The 21012-nt window shown below is 35.6% G+C and overlaps 1 protein-coding gene across 1 annotated transcript in view; it reads left to right on the top strand.

The window, feature by feature from the left end:
* The window catches only part of UFL1 (UFM1 specific ligase 1), a 67623-nt gene extending 47223 nt beyond the window's left edge, over positions 1-20400 (top strand). The window contains exons 9-19 of the mRNA XM_027551375.1: positions 1786-1961; positions 2596-2775; positions 4491-4611; positions 6897-7013; positions 9893-10010; positions 11110-11276; positions 11354-11484; positions 16569-16649; positions 16963-17048; positions 17540-17720; positions 18340-20400. Of these exons, the coding sequence (XP_027407176.1) occupies positions 1786-1961; positions 2596-2775; positions 4491-4611; positions 6897-7013; positions 9893-10010; positions 11110-11276; positions 11354-11484; positions 16569-16649; positions 16963-17048; positions 17540-17720; positions 18340-18558 (1577 nt within the window). The 3' untranslated portion in view covers positions 18559-20400. The remainder of the gene's footprint in view (positions 1-1785; positions 1962-2595; positions 2776-4490; positions 4612-6896; positions 7014-9892; positions 10011-11109; positions 11277-11353; positions 11485-16568; positions 16650-16962; positions 17049-17539; positions 17721-18339) is intronic.
* Positions 20401-21012: the final 612 nt, after the last annotated feature.

The raw sequence follows: 21012 nt of genomic DNA, 5'->3' as shown, positions 1-21012 counted from the left end.
AGTTCACTCAGACTCACATCCATCGAGTCAGTGATGCCATTCAGCCATCTCATCCTCTGTCATCCCCTTTTCCTTCTGCCCCCAATCCCTCCCAGCATCAGAGTCTTTTCCAATGAGTCAACTCTTCGCATGAGGTGGCCAAAGTACTAAAGCTTTAGCATCATTCCTTCCAAAGAACACCCAGGGCTGATCTCCTTTAGAATGGACTGGTTGGATTTCCTTGCAGTCCCAGGGACTTTCAAGAGTCTTCTCCAACACCACAGTTAAAAAGCATCAATTCTTTAGCACTCAGCTTTCTTCACAGTCCAACTCTCAACATCTATACATGACCACTGGAAAAACCATAGCCTTGACTAGACGAACCTTTGTTGGCAAAGTAATGTCTCTGCTTTTCAATATGCTATCTAGGTTGGTCATAACTTTTGTTCCAAGGAGTAAGTGTCTTTTAATTTCCTGGCTGCAGTCACCATCTGCAGTGATTTTGGAGCCAGCCCACTGTTTCCCCATCTATTTCCCATGAAGTGATGGGACCAGATGCCATGATCTTTGTTTTCTGAATGTTGAGCTTTAAGCCAGCTTTTTCACTCTCTTCTTTCACTTTCATCAAGAGGCTTTTTAGTTCCTCTTCACTTTCTGCCATAAGGGTGGTATCATCTGCGTATCTGAAGTTATTGATATTTCTCCCGGCAATCTTGATTCCAGCTTGTGCTTCTTCCAGCCCAGCGTTTCTCATGATGTACTCTGCATAGAAGTTAAATAAGCAGGGTGACAATATACAGCCTTGATGTACTCCTTTCCCTATTTGGAACCAGTTTGTTGTTCCATGTCCAGTTCTAACTGTTGCTTCCTGACCTGCATATAGGTTTCTCAAGTCATTAGCATTCAGTTTAAATGTGTGCTAGAATGAGTACTGGTTTGACTTACATTTTCTTGACTTTCTGTAATGTGCCTTTGCAGCCAAGGATTTGAATTAAAATTTTGTTGTAATTAATTTTCTTAAATATTATTATTTGAGGACAAAGAGAGGTTGGTAGCTGTCTCCAGTAACTTTAATGGCTGCAAATTTAAGTCTTAAATATTTTACTTTTTATATACTAGATCTTTTATTAGTATAAATTAGACTAGAGAATTGCTATCGTCAATTGTTTGATAAAACATTTGAAAAATAAATTCCATTCCTTTTGCTAACTGTGATAAGCAACATTTCAATTTTTGTTTCTCTACATTACATTCCTTTATCCTCAGTTCTATTTTTATTGGCCTTTTGTCTTTTGTCCTCATGCTTCCCTTCGACTCCTCAGTTGGAGAGTAAAAGACAAAGCAGGATTAATGAAGTACTTGAACCAATTTATCTACAAATATGTTTAGTAATAAAAATTTGGGAGTGTAACATAAGGGCCCCAGTGGCTCAGCAGTAAAGAATCTGCCTGCAGTGTAGGAGATGCAGCAGGAGCCAAGGGTTTGATCCCTGGGTTGGGAAGATCCCCTGGAGAAGGAAATGGCAACCCTCTCCAGTATTCTTGCTTGAAAAATTCTATGGACAGAGAAGCTTGACGGGCACACTATAGTCCATGGGGTCTCAAAGAGTTGGACATAACTGAGCATGCATGCAAACACAGCACAAGGTAATATAACTAGGAAAGAGGCTGTGATATGTTATATTCTTGAAAAATTCTATTAAAATACAGTGCATTCCCAAAGAATAGATTTTGATAGAACTTAACATTTTCTAAGAATTCTAAGAGTGATTAACAATTCTATTCCAATCTTGTAATGCATTTCTAGAATTTGATGCTTTGTCCAGACTTGGAATCCCAGATGCTATGAGCTACATAAAGAAAAGATATAAGACTACACAACTCTTGTTTTTGAAAGCAGCTTGTGTTGGCCAAGGACTTGTGGATCAGGTGGAAGCATCAGTAGAGGAAGCCATCAGCTCTGGAACATGGGTTGATATTGCAGTATGTTTTATCTTTTTCTTCTTAATTTTCCTTTAAGCCAAGAACAGCTGGTATTTCACTAGTATATGACCATTTTAAGAATTAGGATACAGCTCTCAGGAGGAATACTTTCATGGTTGGGGGAGGGAGAGGGATATTAATGAAAATGATAATTTCAGATGGTAGAAAGAGCTAAGAAGAAATGTATATTGGAGGCAAAGGTATCAAGAATTGAAGTTAGATTGTGAGTTTATGAGAGGAACGAAGCATGACTTGTAGGTTTAGGGCCTGATTAATGGAATGGAAAGTGGGTCCATTGGTTAAGATCGGGAAACAATGGGGAAGAGAAGATGGGAGCTGGGTTCTGGACACACCTGGAGGCACAAACCAAGTTGTTTTGAACAGGACATGTTAAAATTTGAGATGCCTGTTTAGGTATGGGTTGAGGTAGGTTAGGGAAGCAGTAAGATATGTGATTTCAGAGTTCAGAGTGGTGATAAAATTAGAAGTATAATTTGGGAGGTTGTTCAGCATATAGATGGTTCCAAAACCATTGAACTTAATGAGATCACTTAGGGAGGGCATATACATAACAAATGGTTGATCTGTATTATATTGCACTTATACTTTGTTTTCATTTTGTTTGTAATTCTAGCCTCTGCTACCCAGTTCCTTATCAGTTGAAGACGCTGCAATATTGCTGCAACATGTAATGAGAGCACTCAGCAAACAGGCTTCAGCTGTAGTCTTTAGCGATACTATTGTAGTCAGTGAAAAATTTATAAATGATTGTACAGACCTGTTCAGTGAACTGATGCACCAGAAAGCTGAAAAGGTATGCCAGATTTCCTTTCGCCTACTGATTTAACAGTATTTTCACATTACAGTCATCTGATGACTTTTGAAAATAAGGTAAGCAGTATACCCAAAACTGAAAACTATTTCATACATTATTTTCCTTCACTGCATCATTCCTTTTTATTTCCTCTCCTGGATTTGTTTTTCTCCTCCTTCATTCCCATCAGAATATAGAAGTTAGAACATAGGAAGCTGATTTTATAAATCAAAATCTTATCAATGAAATTATACACTTATCGCCTGAGAGTATTTGTCCATCATTAAAATCCATAAAAATGATACCAGTGTATTATATGCATAATATAGAGTGTATCTATTTATCAATACACATTATATTTACTATATCTAGCAGAGCCTCATAATTTTACCTATTTAGTAGTTAACCAGCCAGATGACTTACTGAGGAAAGAAATTGTTACTATCCACATTGATTAGTTCCTCAGAGCAACTGCTGTGGAAGTGTTTAGAAGCAGAGGTCATACCATGTCTGCTTTAATGACTGTTGAATTCATGTTTCTGGTTAACAGCACCCCCATAATAAAGCCTGCTCATAAATAGGTAGAAAAAACCCATTTATATCTTAGACTGTTAATAAATTCATGAGGGCCTATTAAGTATATAATTTGTGTTTATCTGTATTCCTTTTAAGCTCCTTAATAGTCTTTAAAATGACATAACTTTTCTATATTTGGCCTGCAAACCAGCAGAGAGGAGTATAAAGTACACTGGATTGATATCTGCAAACCTGAGTTCTAATTTCAGCTTGTTTACCCTGTAGGTGTTTGACTAATAGACCTCCAGTTCCCCCATCTTCAAAGAAAAGGATGATGCCTGTTCTTAAAAGGATAAATGTGAATTAAGGAATGATGTAAATAAAATGTCTGATACATGTTAGCTACCAGTTAGTAAAGGACTACATTATTATTTTCATTTGTGACCTTTCACTAAACTGCAGTTTAACACTATCATTTTTTTTCTTATTTTCCTCCCTCCAACCACAAAAATAAATTCAGGGGGAAAAAAAATTCCTTTGTTGGAACTGTCATTTCAAATAAAATGACACTCAAACAAAACGATATAACATTTCATTGGAAAACTGAAAAGGAAATATTTTCAACAAAATGTTTTTCACTACAGATTTAGAACCATTTTCTGAACTTTGAAATAGTTAATTGTTTCTAACATATATTTATAAAAAAGCAGAGATCAAGAATGAGTCCAGAGTGGGAAAAAGTGTACATGACAAAGTATGCAACTCATATGTGATCATTATTGTGGGAATGGAGATTTCATTATCTTTCTAGTCATCTCGGATATCCAAGTGGTACTAGACCATGGGAGTCTTGAAAAGAGAGGGAGAAAGGGTCACCTGTTAGGCAGTGGCAAAATTAGCCAATAACATTTAAAGAGGATTATATCCAGTACTGTGTGACCAGTTAGTTGTTAAGTGATCAAGCATAGGATTTCTCATTACCTGGTGATAATTACAAGAAGTCAAGGACAACAGGGAAGGAGATTGATTTGGAGCAAGGACTAACAATCTGAGTGGCAGCTGAGACAAAGCTCTATAATTCTTAGCAGTGAAACCAAACAAAAAACAATTAGGATATGAGTATATAAACAAGTTTTATTTTATGCATTTTGTAATATTTTGTATTTTTGCCTATAAAAAATAAGCATGTTTTATTTCAGGAAATGAAAAACAATCCTGTTCATTTAATCACTGAAGAAGATCTGAAACAAATCTCCATTTTAGAAAGCATTAATACAAGTAAAAAGGATAAAAAAGATGAACGAAGGAGGAAAGCAACAGGTAACAAATTATTAACAACATGGAAGATTCAAGATGAGTTTTTTATTCATTGCCGTGAACTTTGTATGTATTTATCAGACCTTTAGGAAGGCCTTTTGTTTAATTCACCTGCTGATGTTAACCACATCTTTTGATAATGAATTAACTTGATTATAAAAATGAAAATATTGATGGTTACTCTTCATTTTGTGAGAATTAAGCTAATTTCATGACCTCCTGTTCCCATTGCTCTTTAATGTTCCAGCCCTAGTAGCTTTTTTTCTTCTTCTTGATTCTCAGACTTTCCAAGTTTATGTTCACTTCTACCTGGAATGGTCTCATGAATTCAAGTAACTGTTTCCTTCTTATCATCAAGAGCTCCCCTTGAAATGTCAGTTCCTCACAGAGGCCTGCCCAACCACCACCCAGAATAGTAGACAACATTGTCAGTCTCCATATATTATTCTCCTAGTTTGTTACATCACTTTTATCACTGTGATGTCTTTTATCATTTTGGAATCTTCTCCATCTCATTTATTGTTGTTTCCCTAATACTTAGAGCACTTCTTGGCATATTTTAAGTGCCCCATAAGTATTTATTGAGTGAATGAATTTCCTGAGGGCCTGTTTTTATGTATTCTTTTAATTTAGAATCACTGGAAATTATCCTAGGTATCACTGGTATACTAGTAACTTACATTGGGAAATGTAACACATATTTTCCATACTTTTTGTAGTATGAAAAATTTTATTAGTGCTATATCAAGGTTAAAGAAATTAGATATTCAACGTATTTAATCAATAAATACAGCTATATTGAACATCCATTATAAAAACCTTATTTGCTGTGAAAGTTCACTACTTCAAGATTATTTTTCTCTTCAAAAATCTTTTTCTACAAAATCAATAATGGTATTTTGAAATTTGTCTATTCTAGGAAAACTAGAATATGGTAAATTACTGTAAAAAAATCATAATTTTCATAGCAATGCTTATTTTGTTAATTGAAGATTTAAAACCACTTAATCAGTTGGTTGTACTTACATCAGTATAACTAGTCTGTTGTATATCCTTCTTAAAATTTAGGGTCATCTGGTGTTTTGTTCTGATACTGCTGTTAAATAGTTTAATTACAGTTCATGGAATAATGTCAAACATATTTACCATAAGAAATGTATTACCAAATGTAAAAAACACATTCACTTTAAACTTTAATTTGAAAGTTGTGTTTTTCTATCATAAAAGCAATAGAACTTACAGAAAATGATGAAATCTAGGTGGCTCAGCTGATAATCAATCTGCTTGCAATGTGGGAGACCTGGGTTCGATCCCTGGGTTGGGAAGATCCCCTGGAGAAGGAAATGGCTACCCACTCCAGTATTCTGGCCTGGAGAATTCCATGGACTGTATAGTCCATGGGGCTGCAAAGAGTCGGACACGACTGTGTGACTTTCACTTCACTTTGACTTTAAGGGAATTCTACTTAGAGTTTAGAAAAAGAATCTTTATTTTTTATATTTATATATATATATATCTCATTCTATTTTAAAATGAATCTTTTATGACAAAATTTTCAATATTTTTCAATGTTATAATCCCATTATTATTTTATTTTGTTGAATAGATATTTTAAATGTAGATGTATAATAGAGGAATACTCTAATTTATTGATAGTGTCTTAGTCTGTTTCTTGGTTTGTATTTTTTTAGTCTTTATTTAGCCCGTAGGTGATTGATATTTTTCCACTTAACTAATTTATGGTCAGTATTTATTGAGTGCCTGTTATCTGTCCAGCATTGCCTTAACCCTGAGGATGTGAACATTAGTGAGAGAGGCTCCCTACTTTCAAGAAGTTCATTGTCTTTTTTAGGGTGGTGGGAGAGTCAGCATGTCTCCTGTAAACCTGGGGAATAATCTTTCAATCAAGAAGACAAAACCAAATTTGTGAGGTACTGGAATAGGGGCTGTTAGTGAGGCTGTGGTAACAGATATAAACAACTTAGGGCACTTTTGAGGAAGATAGAAGGAAGCTAAAGGGATGAGTTTGGCCAGGAAAAAGTCAAAGCTTCAGAAAATAGATGTTATTACAGAAAGACTGCATTTAGAGTAGATAGGCTATCTAAGTGAGTTGCTTTAATTCAAATATTTCATCTTATTTATTAATTTTTATTGTTTGAATTTTAAAAATATTTTAATAAACCACAACATTTAAAAGTGGCTAAAAGTTAAGTTTATTTGGCAATATAGTGTCATTATTTCTAAAAACAGTTATTAGGTAATACTAACTAATGTCATTTTCCCACCAGAGGGCAGTGGAAGTGTGAGAGGAGGAGGTGGCAGCAATGCCAGAGAGTACAAAATTAAAAAAACCAAGAAGAAAGGAAGAAAAGATGACGATAGCGACGATGAGTCATCTCACACAGGTGTGTAGCTCATTTTACTTCTCCTTTGTATGTGTGTGATTTTTTTTAACTTACTTTCTTAAGATGCATACAGTGAGGTGTCTGTGATTATGCAGGAAGTCCTTGCTTTGCAGAGTTTCAGTGGGCACAATTTCACAGTTACGTAACACCAGTACCCCAACAATGCAGTTCATATTTCAGTTACCAGGGTAGTGTACTGAGTAATTGCATAAGGTACAGACTTGGCTGCTGGCTCCTTAGTCCACAGATCACATAAATAACAGATGTGCATCATGGTCTGTGACAGTCACATCACTTATTTCCAGGTTTGTCAAAGACTGATCACTGTGCGTCCCTTAACTTGCTTTATGCACTGAAAACACAGCATGTAGTTTGTGTTACCTCCTTGTCCCCCGGTGATAAATCCATGTGACATTTTACAAAAATGCATAATCAAAAGAGGAAATTGGCCAACAAAGATGAATGTGTGGCAGAGGAAACTAATAACACTGGAAATATGAATCAAGAATAAGCGGAGTTGTAGAAGAAATACCTGACTGTGGGAATGTTGAAGTTGCCTCTGTTCAAGAAACTTTAGCTGCACAGAGGAGCTTGGTAAAGGCACACTTGACGTAAATAAGGGGAATGATTATGACAAAAAGGATAAAGATGTCTTCAGGGTATGAAATTGACAAAAAAGCTTCACCTTAAAGGAATTCTCATAAGTGTTTCACAGTGTTGAGAGGGCAAAGAATAAAATGTTGGAAGCTGATTGAGAGTTAAAAAGGGAATATGAAAGCTTGCTCAGGCATAGAAAAGGTGCTTGCTCTGTATTTTAAGTTACAGGATGAGAAGAAGGTAAGCAGTGTTCAAATTCTTGGTAAGTTTTTTACAAAGAAAGTATTTTCATTCTCAGTGTTTCTGATACACTAAATTACAGTGTACTAAATTAGAATTATTAGTCTTATTTTTCATTTCCATATACATTCATAACCAACAATAAGAACTTTGAATGTTTTCACAAACATTTTTAAAAGGTTACAGAACAATCATAAATTTTCCCATTGTTTATTACAAACACTTTGCAGTTACAGCTTGCATAGATTTTTATGGTCTCCCAGCTTCCATGCAAAGCAAAGTAGAACATTTTATGAAAAGTGACTCTCTGCAAATTGAAGTTAAAAATAATTTTATCCAAAATTATTTAAATTATTTAAATTAAAAATTATTAAAAATAATTTTAATTTTTATGGTAACACCTAATTGGTTGGTTGCTTGTATCTAAGCAGGGGAACTAGATATATGCATCTTTCTTTATCTAGACTTTAGTTAGTATTTGGTATGGTTAAGTTAGCAAGACACACCTTACTTTGCTTTTCTAAATAAAAGTACGATTTTTTTTATGTTTGTTTTAAAAATTAATGAAACTATGATACCTCCCCTTCTCCTTTTCCCCAGCACAAAGAGAAACTTGAAATGATTTGAGATTTTTTTTTTACCTCTTCCGCAGAATTATTTATCACCTTGGGTAATATAAATATCAAGTGACAAGGCTTCAGATGTTAATACGCCACTACGTGTAATAGAACAATTGCTTAAGATCTGTCTAAAGTATTCTAAAATAAGTCAAAATAGGTACTGTTCTCAACATGCATAAAGCAATATTAATTAACAGAAAAGTATCTTAGAAACTGTGAACTCAACCCTTATTTTTAATTAGCATTAAGACTATTCTGTGCGAGTTCCTCAGAGGTTAAACAAGGAGTTAGTGAAGGGGCATTTAAGAAAATACTTCTCTAAAATCTGTAGTCTTAAGTAATTGAGGCAGTGTGATACTCCTTTTGTGTATAGTTTAGTAGGAGAGGAGCTATAAAAGAATTTAAATAAAAGGCAATTTCAGTGCTTTTGAAAAACTGTTTTGTTGTAATCTCAGAAATGGGGGATGCAGTTTGATTCTCAGCTAGAATACACGCTCAACTCTGTGTAAAAGATTACTGCAAGGAAATAATACAGTTTAATAACTAGTCAAATACTATTTGATGTCAGAGAGCAGGAATGAATAGCAGAACTCAGGGAAAAAAAAGGATAGTACTTTCCTATCTATTCTAAAGCTACAAGAAGTAGCTGTACTTAGATCTTGATGCATACTGAAAATTGATTTTTGAGCTATTCTATTATCTCTAAGGTTTCACTTTTAGGGGCAATAACCTAATTTAGCTGGAAATAATCACTTTTTTATACTTTAACAATTAATTATGGAAATATTGTTAGTTTTCTTTGCAACCCATACTTTCCCAAGTAAGTGAGTAGGCATGACATTTCCTCAATTAACAATTATTTCCATTACATACAAATTTTCCTTGGCATAGAATTATTTCTGTGAGAGCAAAAATAATTATGGCTATAAAATTGTAGGTTTTTTCATCCATGCCTGTTCAAAAAGACAGTTTTTAGCTTCATTCTGCTAGAATTGTGGTTCACTTGATTATAAGGATGATTTGATTTTTCGTAAATATTTATAAAGAAGGACAGTCTGCTCCATATCCATTGTTCAACAAAAAAATTATCCTAAGATTTTAACAATCCACTTGATTGTTTTAATTTCCAGATATTTGCATCATCCAAGTTAGATTAGGGGGAGAATCATCGTTACTATTTTTGACTGACATGTAGAAAACAAGTTAAAATGTTACTACTCCAAATGCCACTATATATTCTATTTTAACAGTGTTTTCATTGCTTACTGCTATTTGACATGGGTAATTTTGGTGACAAAAGTTAACATTAGAGACTTTATGATCAGCAATGAATAAATTACTATCGTATTAAATATATTATTTGCTTGTAGGTTGCTTACTTCATTGTTTTTTCCTGTGGCTCGTTTTTTTTTTTTTTTACAGGAAAGAAGAAACCAGAGATTACTTTTATGTTCCAGGATGAGATTGAGGATTTTTTAAGAAAACACTTACAAGATGCCCCTGAGGAGTTTATTTCTGAGCTTGCAGAGTATTTAATAAAGCAAGTATATGTTTTTTGTTTTATGATAGAGATTTAGTGAGTTACTAAAATTTTCACAATCTCATTGAAAACATATAATATAGGTGTTTTGTTTTCAAAACTTCAAATTTAAGTCACTAAATTCTAGATTTTGTTTGCTTATAGTAGTTCAACAAATATTTAAGTGTGCTGGGCAAGGCAGTGCCGAAAATACAGGGCAGGAATGTGGAGGCAGTCTCATCTCCTTCTCTGTTCCAGTCCTAGTTGGAAGAAAAACAACATTGCATGAAAAGTAACATCTAAAATGAAAAGATTATTCTCTGTCAAACAGAAGATAAACAGTGCACTTTTAGAGAGAAAATAAAGTAACAAACTGCCCTCAGAGAGAATAAATTTAGACAGCACTACCTTGTAAATGAGCCAGGCTAAATTTATTTTTATACAGAAATAAATTGTATATAACGACTATCCCTAACTACCATGAAGTTTTCCCACAAATTAGTCTGTATGTATAAGCTTCTCTAAACGCAATCCAGGAGCCCAGTGCATCTAACTAACTTTTTGAATTTAGAAACAGAGCTTTTGTAGTCAAATTTTAAAAAATTTAAATGAATGCTCTTGTGCATAAATATGTTACATAGTTATATTTTTCATATATAAAAAGTCAAAATAGTTACTATTAACCATTTGCCACTACATTTTAAAAGTCTATTCTGTGTTTAGCATAAGGATTTTTAAAAATACAGATCTTCTTATAGTACTTTAGAAATTGAGAGTTTAAGTTATTATTCCTGAGAATGAGAGACAAATTTATAATCTTGCTGTATTTATACCAGATTACCTAATTTAAAAAGTTGCTCTGAACTGAATTTGAACTGAAGCTTTTGTTAAAACTGTTTTTCTTGTTGTCTTTAGTGCAATAAGTTTAATTACTTTATAACTTCAAATTAATTAATTTTAATTTCTGGAATTAGAGGAAAAATTCTTGTGAACCATTCTCCAAATCTTATTATTTTTAAATAGAGATCTTTTTAAAGCCTTATTTCCATAGAAGCAAAATTTCCTATCTACATAAACCCAGTGCATTTTAATGAACTAAATATATTTATCTTATTCATAGACCTTTAAATAAAACTTACCTCGAGGTGGTACATTCAGTTTACATGTCTTCAACTTCTTCGGCCTCTGGAACTGGTAGAAAGCGCACGATCAAGGACTTGCAAGAAGAGGTTTCAAACCTTTACAACAATATTCGATTATTTGAAAAAGGGATGAAGTTCTTTACAGGTATTGTACTTAATAGTGTTTTTTCATTCTCAGTTGTTCTTGGACATTCATTTTAATAAAGCATCTTTATTTTCCAGATGATACCCAGGCTGCTCTTACAAAACACTTACTGAAAACAGTGTGTACTGATATCACTAATCTCGTTTTCAACTTCTTAGCTTCGGACTTAATGATGGCAGTAGATGATCCTGCAACCATTACCAGTGAAGTAAGTTAGTGTTTTTCTTGCCACTCTTGATGTGTTTTGCTTTGAAGTCCAAGTACATTTTATTTTCTCACATCCTAAAAGGAAAATGAAATTCAGGAAGGAGTTTTTACAAATCTGTCAGATTTTTAGTTCAAGTTTAGTACACTGTATATACAGTTGCTACCAGGACTGGTAAGACCAGTCTATTAACAGTAATAATAAAAGGAAATACTAGTCATTGTGTCTGGAAATGCCTGTAATAAATATGATAGCATGCATGCTTGGCCTTCTACTTCCTATTAGCATATAGAAAGTAACAGGAGAACATCCTCTCTTTTAAAAAACATAAGTTCTTAGGCTTCCCAGGTGGCACAGTGGTAAAGAATCCATCCACCTGCTAGTGCAGGATACACAGGTTCAGTCCCATGGACAGAGAAGAAGGGCTAGTCCACATGTAGTCCAGTTCAGTCACTCAGTCGTGTCTGACTCTTTGCGACCCCATGAATCACAGCACACCAGGCCTCCCTGTCAATCACCAACTCCCGGAGTTCACTCAGACTCACGTCCATCGAGTCGGTGATGCCATCCAGCCATCTCATCCTCTGTCGTCCCCTTCTCCTCTTGCCCTCAATCCCTCCCAGCATCAGGGTCTTTTCCAAAGAGTCAACTCTTCGCATGAGGTGGCCAAAGTACTGGAGTTTCAGCTTCAGCATCAGTCCTTCCAATGAACACCCAGGACTGATCTCCTTCAGAATGGACTGGTTGGATCTCCTTGCAGTCCAAGGGACTCTCAAGAGTCTTCTCCAACACCACAGCTCAAAAGCATCAATTCTTTGGCGCTCAGCTTTCTTCACAGTCCAACTCTCACATCCACACATGACCACTGGAAAAACCATAGCCTTGACTAGATGGACCTTTGTTGGCAAAGTAATGTCTCTGCTTTTGAATGTGCTATCTAGGTTGGTCATAACTTTCCTTCCAAGGAGTAAGCGTCTTTTAATTTCATGGCCACAATCACCATCTGCAGTGATTTTGGAGCCCCCAAAATAAAGTCTGACACTGTTTCCACTGTTTCCCCATCTATTTCCCATGAAGTGATGAGACCAGATGCCATGATCTTTGTTTTCTGAATGTTGAGCTTTAAGCCAACTGTTTGACTCTCCTCTTTCACTTTCATCAAGAGGCTTTTTAGTTCCTCTTCACTTTCTGCCATAAGGGTGGTGTCGTCTGCATATCTGAGGTTATTGATACTTCTCCCGGCAATCTTGATTCCAGCTTGTGCTTCTTCCAGCCCAGCGTTTCTCATGATGTACTCTGCATAGAAGTTAAATAAGCAGGGTGACAATATACAGCCTTGATGTACTCCTTTTCCTATTTGGAACCAGTCTGTTGTTCCATGTCCAGTTCTAACTGTTGCTTCCTGACCTGTATATAGGTTTCTCAGGAGGCATGTCAGGTGGTCTGGTATTCCCATCTCTTTCAGAATTTTCCACAGTTTATTGTGATCCACACAGTCAAAGGCTTTGGCATAGTCAAGAAAGCAGAAATAGATGTTTTTTTGGAAGTCTTGCTTTTTCCTTGATCCAACGGATGTTGGCAATTTGATCTCTGGTTCCTCTGCCTTTTCTAAAACCAGCTTGAACGTCTGAAAGTTCACAGTTCACATATTGCTGAAGCCTGGCTTACAGAATGTTGAGCATTACTTTACTAGCATGTGAGATGAGTGCAATTGTGCAGTAGTTTGAGCATTCTTTGACATTGCCTTTCTTTGGGATCGGAATGAAAACTGACCTTTTCCAGTCCTGTGGCCACTGCTGAGTTTTCCAAATTTGCTGGCATGTTGAGTTCAGCATTTTCACAGCATCATCTTTCAGGATTTGAAATAGCCCCACTGGAATTCCATCACCTCCACCAACTTTGTTCATAGTGATGCTTTCTAAGGCCCACTTGACTTCACATTCCAGGATGTCTGGCTCTAGGTGAGTGATCACACCATCGTGATTATCTGGGTCATGAAGATCTGTTTTGTACAGTTCTTCTGTGTATTCTTGCCACCTCTTCTTACTTCTGTTAGGTCCATACCATTTCTGTCCTTTATCAAGACCATCTTTGCATGAAATGTTCCATTGGTGTCTCTAATTTTCTTGGAGAGATCTCTAGTCTTTCCCATTCTGTTGTTTTCCTCTATTTCTTTGCATTGATCGCAGAGGAAGGCTTTCTTACCTCTCCTTGCTATTCTTTGGAACTCTACATTCAGATACTTATATCTTTCCTTTTCTCCTTTGCTTTTCGCTTCTCTTCTTTTCACAGCTATTTGTAAGGCCTCCTCAGACAGTCATTTTGCTTTTTTGCATTTCTTTTTCATGGGGACGTTCTTGATCCCTGTCTCCTGTACAATGTCATGAACCTCCATCCGTAGTTCATCAGGCACTCTATCTATCAGATCTAGTCCCTTAAATCTATTTCTCACTTCCACTGTATAATCATAAGGGATTTGATTTAGGTCATACCTGAGTAGTCTAGTGTTTTTCCCTACTTTCTTCCATTTAAGTCTGAATTTGGCCCATGTAGTCCAGAGGGCCACAAAAAGTTGGACTTAACTAAGCATGCACACACAAATAAGCTCTGTAATGTACAAAATCTTCTTTTAAGCTAATCAGATGACCTAGACTGCAATTAATTTTACCAGATAACCTTTCAGAGAATGAAGGTGACTATCCAAAGAGGTAGGATAGATAGACTGGCTTACCTAAGGTGGATCTTCAGGGAGAAGAGGTGTTTGCCACAAAGACAGGAAGTAAAGCAGCTGAAATTTTAACAATCCTTAGAGGTCTAGGCTAGCACAACAGTTTAGAATCCCATGAGACAGCCAGAACAAGGTGGGGAGAGGGGGAAGAGTAATGGTGTTTAGTTATTTTGAAATCAGGTTTTATTTTCTCCTAATTATTGTTGTGTCACACCCCTTTTTTCTGTTGAGTTGCATATCCCTTACCAGAGTTCTGACCAGATTCTATAACTTTGCAGTTATTTTCATTTCGTGACACTGTCTCATTTATTTAGACTGACTCCAGTTCATTTTCTTAAGTTCTAATCTCAAATTCAAAGCTCCTCTCTTCCCTTTTTGCAGTGTAAGGTGGAGCTATGGCTCCCATTTGCCTAGAGGAAGAAAAGTATGGTCTGCCCCATCCCCCTCTCCTTCCACACCCTGGATCCACTTAAAGTTGGAGATTAGGAAGAATGAAAGACAAAACTGCCTTTATGAGACTGACTGCATATCACTGGCATTGATCCAGTTCAAACCAAATCAGCCTAATGCTTGTGGCCTCTCCTGATGTGACATTGGTCACATAAGTGAGATAGGCTGTTTGGGGGAAATGTTTTTATTATCATGCAACTCCTTCTCATATCAAGGACTCTCCCTAAACCTCCAGAGGTCCATTTATCTCTTCCTCCTACCCTAGAAAGGCACTGTTTCCCTTCCATTCTTCAGCTCGAACAGTGAGTGCCAGCTATGTGGACTTTTTCATGTACCTGCCTGCATGCCAACCTCCGCTGTGGGAAATACATGGGTACTGTCCCATGCCCTTCAAGGGCCACAGGAAGATCGGTGTAACATGGAGGACAGGAGTCAGTAGGTTGTCCAGTCCTCCAAGACACTGTAATTTTAGAGCCTGCTGCCCACACCATTCCAGTAAGGCCTCCTCTAGCACTTCTGCACTAGGAGGAGCATTAAGACTGTCCACAAATGCCACCAAACTTTACAAAGCATATCTGGGGTGGAGTGCAGTAAAGTTCCACACACCAGACACTATAGCATCTGTCTATCCATGGCTCAAGTCCCCTCACTTATAGATACGCTTGATCTTTATGAGTGGGGCTCCGTCAGCTGGCCTTAGGGAAAAATACTCTTCCCACCACAATGGAAAAGATAAGGAGCAGCCTCTTACCCCAGATTCTCTCTTTCTTGCAAGATGAACAGTGGGTATGTGCTCATTCACTCACGTGCTCTCTGATCCTCCTGTTTTACTGCAGGAGCAAATGGGATGAGTGCAGGCTGCATCTAGCTTCTTTGGCTAGCTGTTCACTAGCGTTCTGATGTTAAAGTATTTTACCATATTTTATCCTGAGTTTGCAGTCTGAAATTTAAGAACAAGGATAATACACATTTTTTGTTTTGCTTTGTTTGAATGTATATTCAGTTCAGTTCAGTCACTCAGTTGTGTCCGACTTGGTGACCTCATGGTCTGCAGCACAGCAGGCCTCCCTGTCTGTCACCAACTCCTGGAGTTCACTCAAAACTCACGTCCATTGAGTCGGTGATGCCATCCAACCATCTCATTCTCTGTCATCCACTTCTCCTCCTGCCTTCAGTCTTTCCCAGCATCAGGGTCTTTTCAAATGAGTCAGTTCTTCATATCACGTGGCCAAAGTATTGGAGTTTCATCTTCAACATCAGTCCTTCCAATGAACATTCAGGACTGATTTCCTTTAGGATGGACTGGTTGGATCTCCTTGCAGTCCAAGGGACTCTCAAGAGTCTTCTCCAACACCACAGTTCAAAAGCATCAGTTCTTCAGAGCTCAGCTTTCTTCACAGTCCAACTCTCACATCCATACATGACCACTGGAAAAACCATAGCCTTGACTAGATGGACCTTTGTTGGCAAAGTAATGTCTCTGCTTTTTAATATGCTGTCTAGGTTGGTCATAACTTTTCTTGCAAGGAGTAAGCATCTTTTAATTTCATGGCTGAAATCACTATCTGCAGTGATTTTGGAGCCCAAAAAAATAAAGTCTGACACTGTTTCCCCATCTATTTGCCATGAAGTGATGGGACCAGATGCCATGATCTTAGTTTTCTGAATGTTGAGCTTTAAGCCAACTTCTTCACTCCCTTTCACTTTCATCAAGAGGCTGTTTAGTTCTTCGCTTTCTGCCATAAGGGTGGTGTCATCTGCATATCTGAGGTTATTGATATTTCTCCCAGCAGTCTTGATTCCAGCTTGTGCTTCATCCAGCCCAGCGTTTCTCATGATGTACTCTGTAGCTTTGACATGTAGTGCATATACAATCTCAAAGGATTTTTTTTTTTTTTTTGCCCTATAGGTAAGAAAAAAAATTCTAAGTAAATTATCAGAAGAAACAAAAGTGGCTCTCACAAAACTCCACAACTCTCTGAATGAAAAGGTAAATAAAGTTTTACTGTATTCAGATATTTGAGCTAGAATTTGTGATCTTTGAATAGATTTTTATCAAAATAACTGAAAACTAAATTTAAAACTATTAATCTACACTCAAGACATCTCTTTGGAGGGTGAAGAAAGAGACGAAGCTGGGGACACTTTACTGTCTAGTCCTAAATCACAGTTTCAAACCTAATGACAAAATGACCTTTTTAAAAATTGTATTTGGGGCATAAAATTATAAAACAGTATTAAATGACTGCTTTTCTTTAGGCGACTGTTTATAAAAGTAAATAATGGTTTAAATACCTTTCCAGAGCATAGAAGACTTTCTTGCTTGTCTGGATTCTGCAGCAGAAGCTTGTGATATTATGTTGAAGAAGGGAGACAAAAAAAGAGAAAGGTAACACTGAATTAATGTCTGAAATTGGAGTCTGTCTGAATCCTGCAAAGAGAACTGTTGTATCTAAGTGGCTATAGACCTTCAAACGTAGTCAGTCTTCATATCCTTAAGTGTCCCTCTCTGACCCAATGGAATAAGGTATCAGAGTTCTTAATCCCATATCTGATCAAGCCTAGGAATTAATAATTCTTATTAGCCTTAAGACCTTCTTTATAGGAAGCCTTATTTAAACCATGGCACTTCTGTTTGATACCCTACAATTCAAAATAAAAAGCATACTTAGAAAAACTATACATCAGAGATTCTCAATCTATATAGTTTTTCTGTTTTTAGCATATTAGTTTATCAGTGCTGTTCAGAACTATGTGTCTGTTGCATAAAAGGTCCCTTAAATTGTTTATGAAACCTAAAAATGAGTACAGAAGGGAAGAACTGAAATTGGTGAGAACTTGTTAGAATATGATAACGTGCTTATGTTACTTTCTGTTTAGGCAGGTACTGTTTCAGCATCGACAAGCACTGGTTGAACAGCTAAAAGTCACAGAAGACCCTGCTCTTACTCTGCATCTCACGTCGGTTCTGTTGTTTCAATTCTCAACCCATAGCATGCTCCATGCACCTGGAAGATGTGTCCCCCAGATCATTGCTTTTCTGAGTAGTAAAATTCCAGAGGTATTATATTTTCAGTGTACTTGAAACTTTTAAAACTTTTAGATTCTGAATATTTTGAGTGTACTAACATCATGTTTCTGCTTCCTGGAATGAGAACAGTGAAGGAGGAGATTGATTTTTAAAACTCAGCATAGCTCAGGAATGTTTCAGGATCCTTTAAGATCTATGGTAAAGAATATTCTGAATTTAGAAATTAAGCTTTTGGAAGTGATATAACAATGTTCAGTCTTCCATTTCAGTTTATGCAGGTTTAACCTGTCCTTCAAGAATCAGCTCAAAAAGTCTTACCCAACACACATTCTTCTGAGGGACTTCTCAGCTAGAAGTAAACTGGCTTCTTTGAACTTTCATGTCACTTTATCTTTGGTGATAGAACCCAGCTCAGTCAACTTACATTAAAACTATCTGTATTCATGTTTTATCTCCCCCAAACTAACCTCCTTGAGAGCAAGGAACCTCCTTGAGAGCAAGGACCTTGCTAGATTCAGCTTTCTACTTCAATGACCAGTAATTTGTAAAGATGAAGACCTGCAGTGTATAATGGTTGAATAAATCTTACTTTGTCCCACAGAAAATTAAATCGTGTTTGTTAACTTTGCTCTCCTTTCTCTTTTCACAGGATCAACATGCTCTTTTAGTAAAGTATCAAGGTTTGGTTGTAAAGCATTTAGTCAGTCAAAATAAGAAGACTGGGCAGGGAGAAGATCCCTTGAGTGATGAATTAGACAAAGAACAAGAGGATATCATCAATACAACTCGTAAAGAACTTCAGGAGCTTTCCTCATCCATTAAAGACCTTGTTCTCAAATCTAGGAAGTCATCAGTGACAGAAGAGTGATGATTTTAATTTACTTAATGTTGTCATACAGTAAATATTTTTGCCTTTAAATAAGTTAAAGGTGAGTGGTTACCAAAAAAAAAAATACTCATTTCACAGTCCAGAATCCCAATAGCACCTCCCACACCCACAATTCAGTTAAAACAGTAGCACTGTATTCATTGTAAGTTTAAAAAAATGTAAATTTTTGTAAATTGGGCTGTCCATGGAAGGTTTCTTTTTCACATTATTCTAAAAATTATACATTTCAAGTTTATTTTCTTCCTAGAAGGTGAATGAAAAATAAATTTTCTGATATCTTTTATCTCTAGGAAAGGACTCTTTTGTTGTGTTACTAGATTTCAGGTGACATGTGTAAATATAATTTTCATAGAAACTTAAAATGTGGTCAGTGTCTTTTAAAGAAAGGAAAAACCTTTAGTATCAAAATGAAAATAGTGTATTTTTCTTTAAAATTAATAGAGAACGCTTCAAAAGAAGTTTGCCAACTGAAGGCCTCTCATTTCCCCCACAAGAGTGAACTTCTGTGTGTCTGGGGGCTTCAGGGATGTGTTTACAGATATAGAAGAATACCTGAGAGTCCCATGCATTTCTGTGCTCTATTCTAAAATAAGATGCTAACAAGAGTGAGAGAAAAAGTAGTAATTTACTACTTACAGGTGTTAAATCACATTTACTAAAAATGTAGTACAAATAGTTTTCTATAACCCAGTTTGCATTTCTGAATTTCATTTTTCATATCAGTAGGCACTGTCACCTAATACTTTGTTGTAGGGGATCTATAATGCATTTAAATCGTTGGGACTTTTTTTTTTCAAAAATAGAAACTTATTTAGAAATAGGTATTCTTAATTTATAAAGATTAGCAATTAAAAGACTAAAATAGTTCCTTGGAGTAATAATTTTAATCAAATGAGTTTTAAGCAACAACTTATTGTATATAAAAAAGGAATTATTTAAAATAGTAAATTAAATATCCAATATTTAAAAAAATACTATTTTATATTATTCCTTATATGGCATTTAAAACAATGTTTTAAAATGTTTGAATACAAAGATCAGTCTACCTCTACCCTAATTCTAGACAAAGTATTAACATTGATTGAAAGAAATTAATAAATTTGCTAAGCAATGTCAAAGTTGATAGGAATATAACAAATTTTAAAATATTTTCCATTGGTAATTTTCTATTAATGTATTTTCATAAGGGCAAAGAAGAAAAATGACAAATCCTCTGTGACCACAAACTCCACTTAGTCGTGTTGATTCAGGTTCCAGAATACACCCAACCTAATTTTTTATTCAGTGCTTGTTTAAAGATCTTATTACTTAGGTTTCAAGAGATACCAAGTAATCCACATTTAAGTCAAAGTATCAGACAATGAAACAAAAAGCCATTCTTACTTTGTTGCATTAAACTTTCATTAAATTCTTTTTCTTTTATCAAAATGGTTATTTTTCCACAGTAAATAAGCAGTTTTTTATTATTTTTGTAAATAAAATTACTTAGCTGATTTTGTATGTAAAAATCTAATTTCATTAATAAAACAAAAACTGTTAAATGTTTACTGTGCTCTTAATGGGCAGATTTAAGAATGTTATTTAGAATAAAGTTCTCTTTCTATTAAATTTTATGTGCTTTGAATCTTCTACTTTAACTACTAGGATTGATGTATATGTGTAATGTATTTACATTTAAAAATTTTTATTCTGAATATTTTTAGAGGATTTTATTACGTTTGTACACAAAAATAGTTCCATAGTCGTCTGTGCCTTTTATTCCTTGCAAGTTTGCCATTCATGAACCATTTCACCTTAATAAATCATTTTCAGTTACCTGGATTTCAGCAAATGTATAGCTGAACTTTTATCTGCTATTAGTACTTCTTACTATTGCACATAATGGCAGGGATATTTGAATAATATGCTCAGGTATTTATGTTCATATGTTCTATCTCCAGACCATTTGTTTTTGAATAGTCAAAGGAAACTCATTTCTGACCATCAGAAAGAGTCAATGAACAATGGCATATGTTAAGCAAAAATCACAGTGTATTTCCCAAAAAGACCTTAATATGAAATTAGAAAAATAAATGTAGAAGTTGCTTAACCTGAATATAGACCCATCTTGAACTTTTTGGAGAATGTACTTTAGTCAGACCATGAAGCACCAAGGGTGAAGTCAAAGTGCGGCAGTAATCTGAAGAGTGTGTCTGTAGAGTGAAAAGAAACAGTTCACTCCTTCCTCAGAAATGCCACTTGACCCACAGCCAAATGGGATTTTTTTTCTATCAAGAACTAACTTACATGAGTTGGGTGGGGACAATGGAAGTTTGCTCTCTTTGACTAATACCAATGAAGCCTTTGACCCCAGTGTACACAGTATATAAGGAAAATGAAAGAAATTTATAAATTTTGGCATGTAGATTTTCCACAAAATCTGAGAGCACTATT

The sequence above is a fragment of the Bos indicus x Bos taurus genome, chromosome 9 (assembly GCF_003369695.1).
Source record: "Bos indicus x Bos taurus breed Angus x Brahman F1 hybrid chromosome 9, Bos_hybrid_MaternalHap_v2.0, whole genome shotgun sequence".
Classification (NCBI taxonomy): domain Eukaryota; kingdom Metazoa; phylum Chordata; class Mammalia; order Artiodactyla; family Bovidae; genus Bos; species Bos indicus x Bos taurus.
This window is presented reverse-complemented; position numbering and strand designations above follow the sequence as displayed.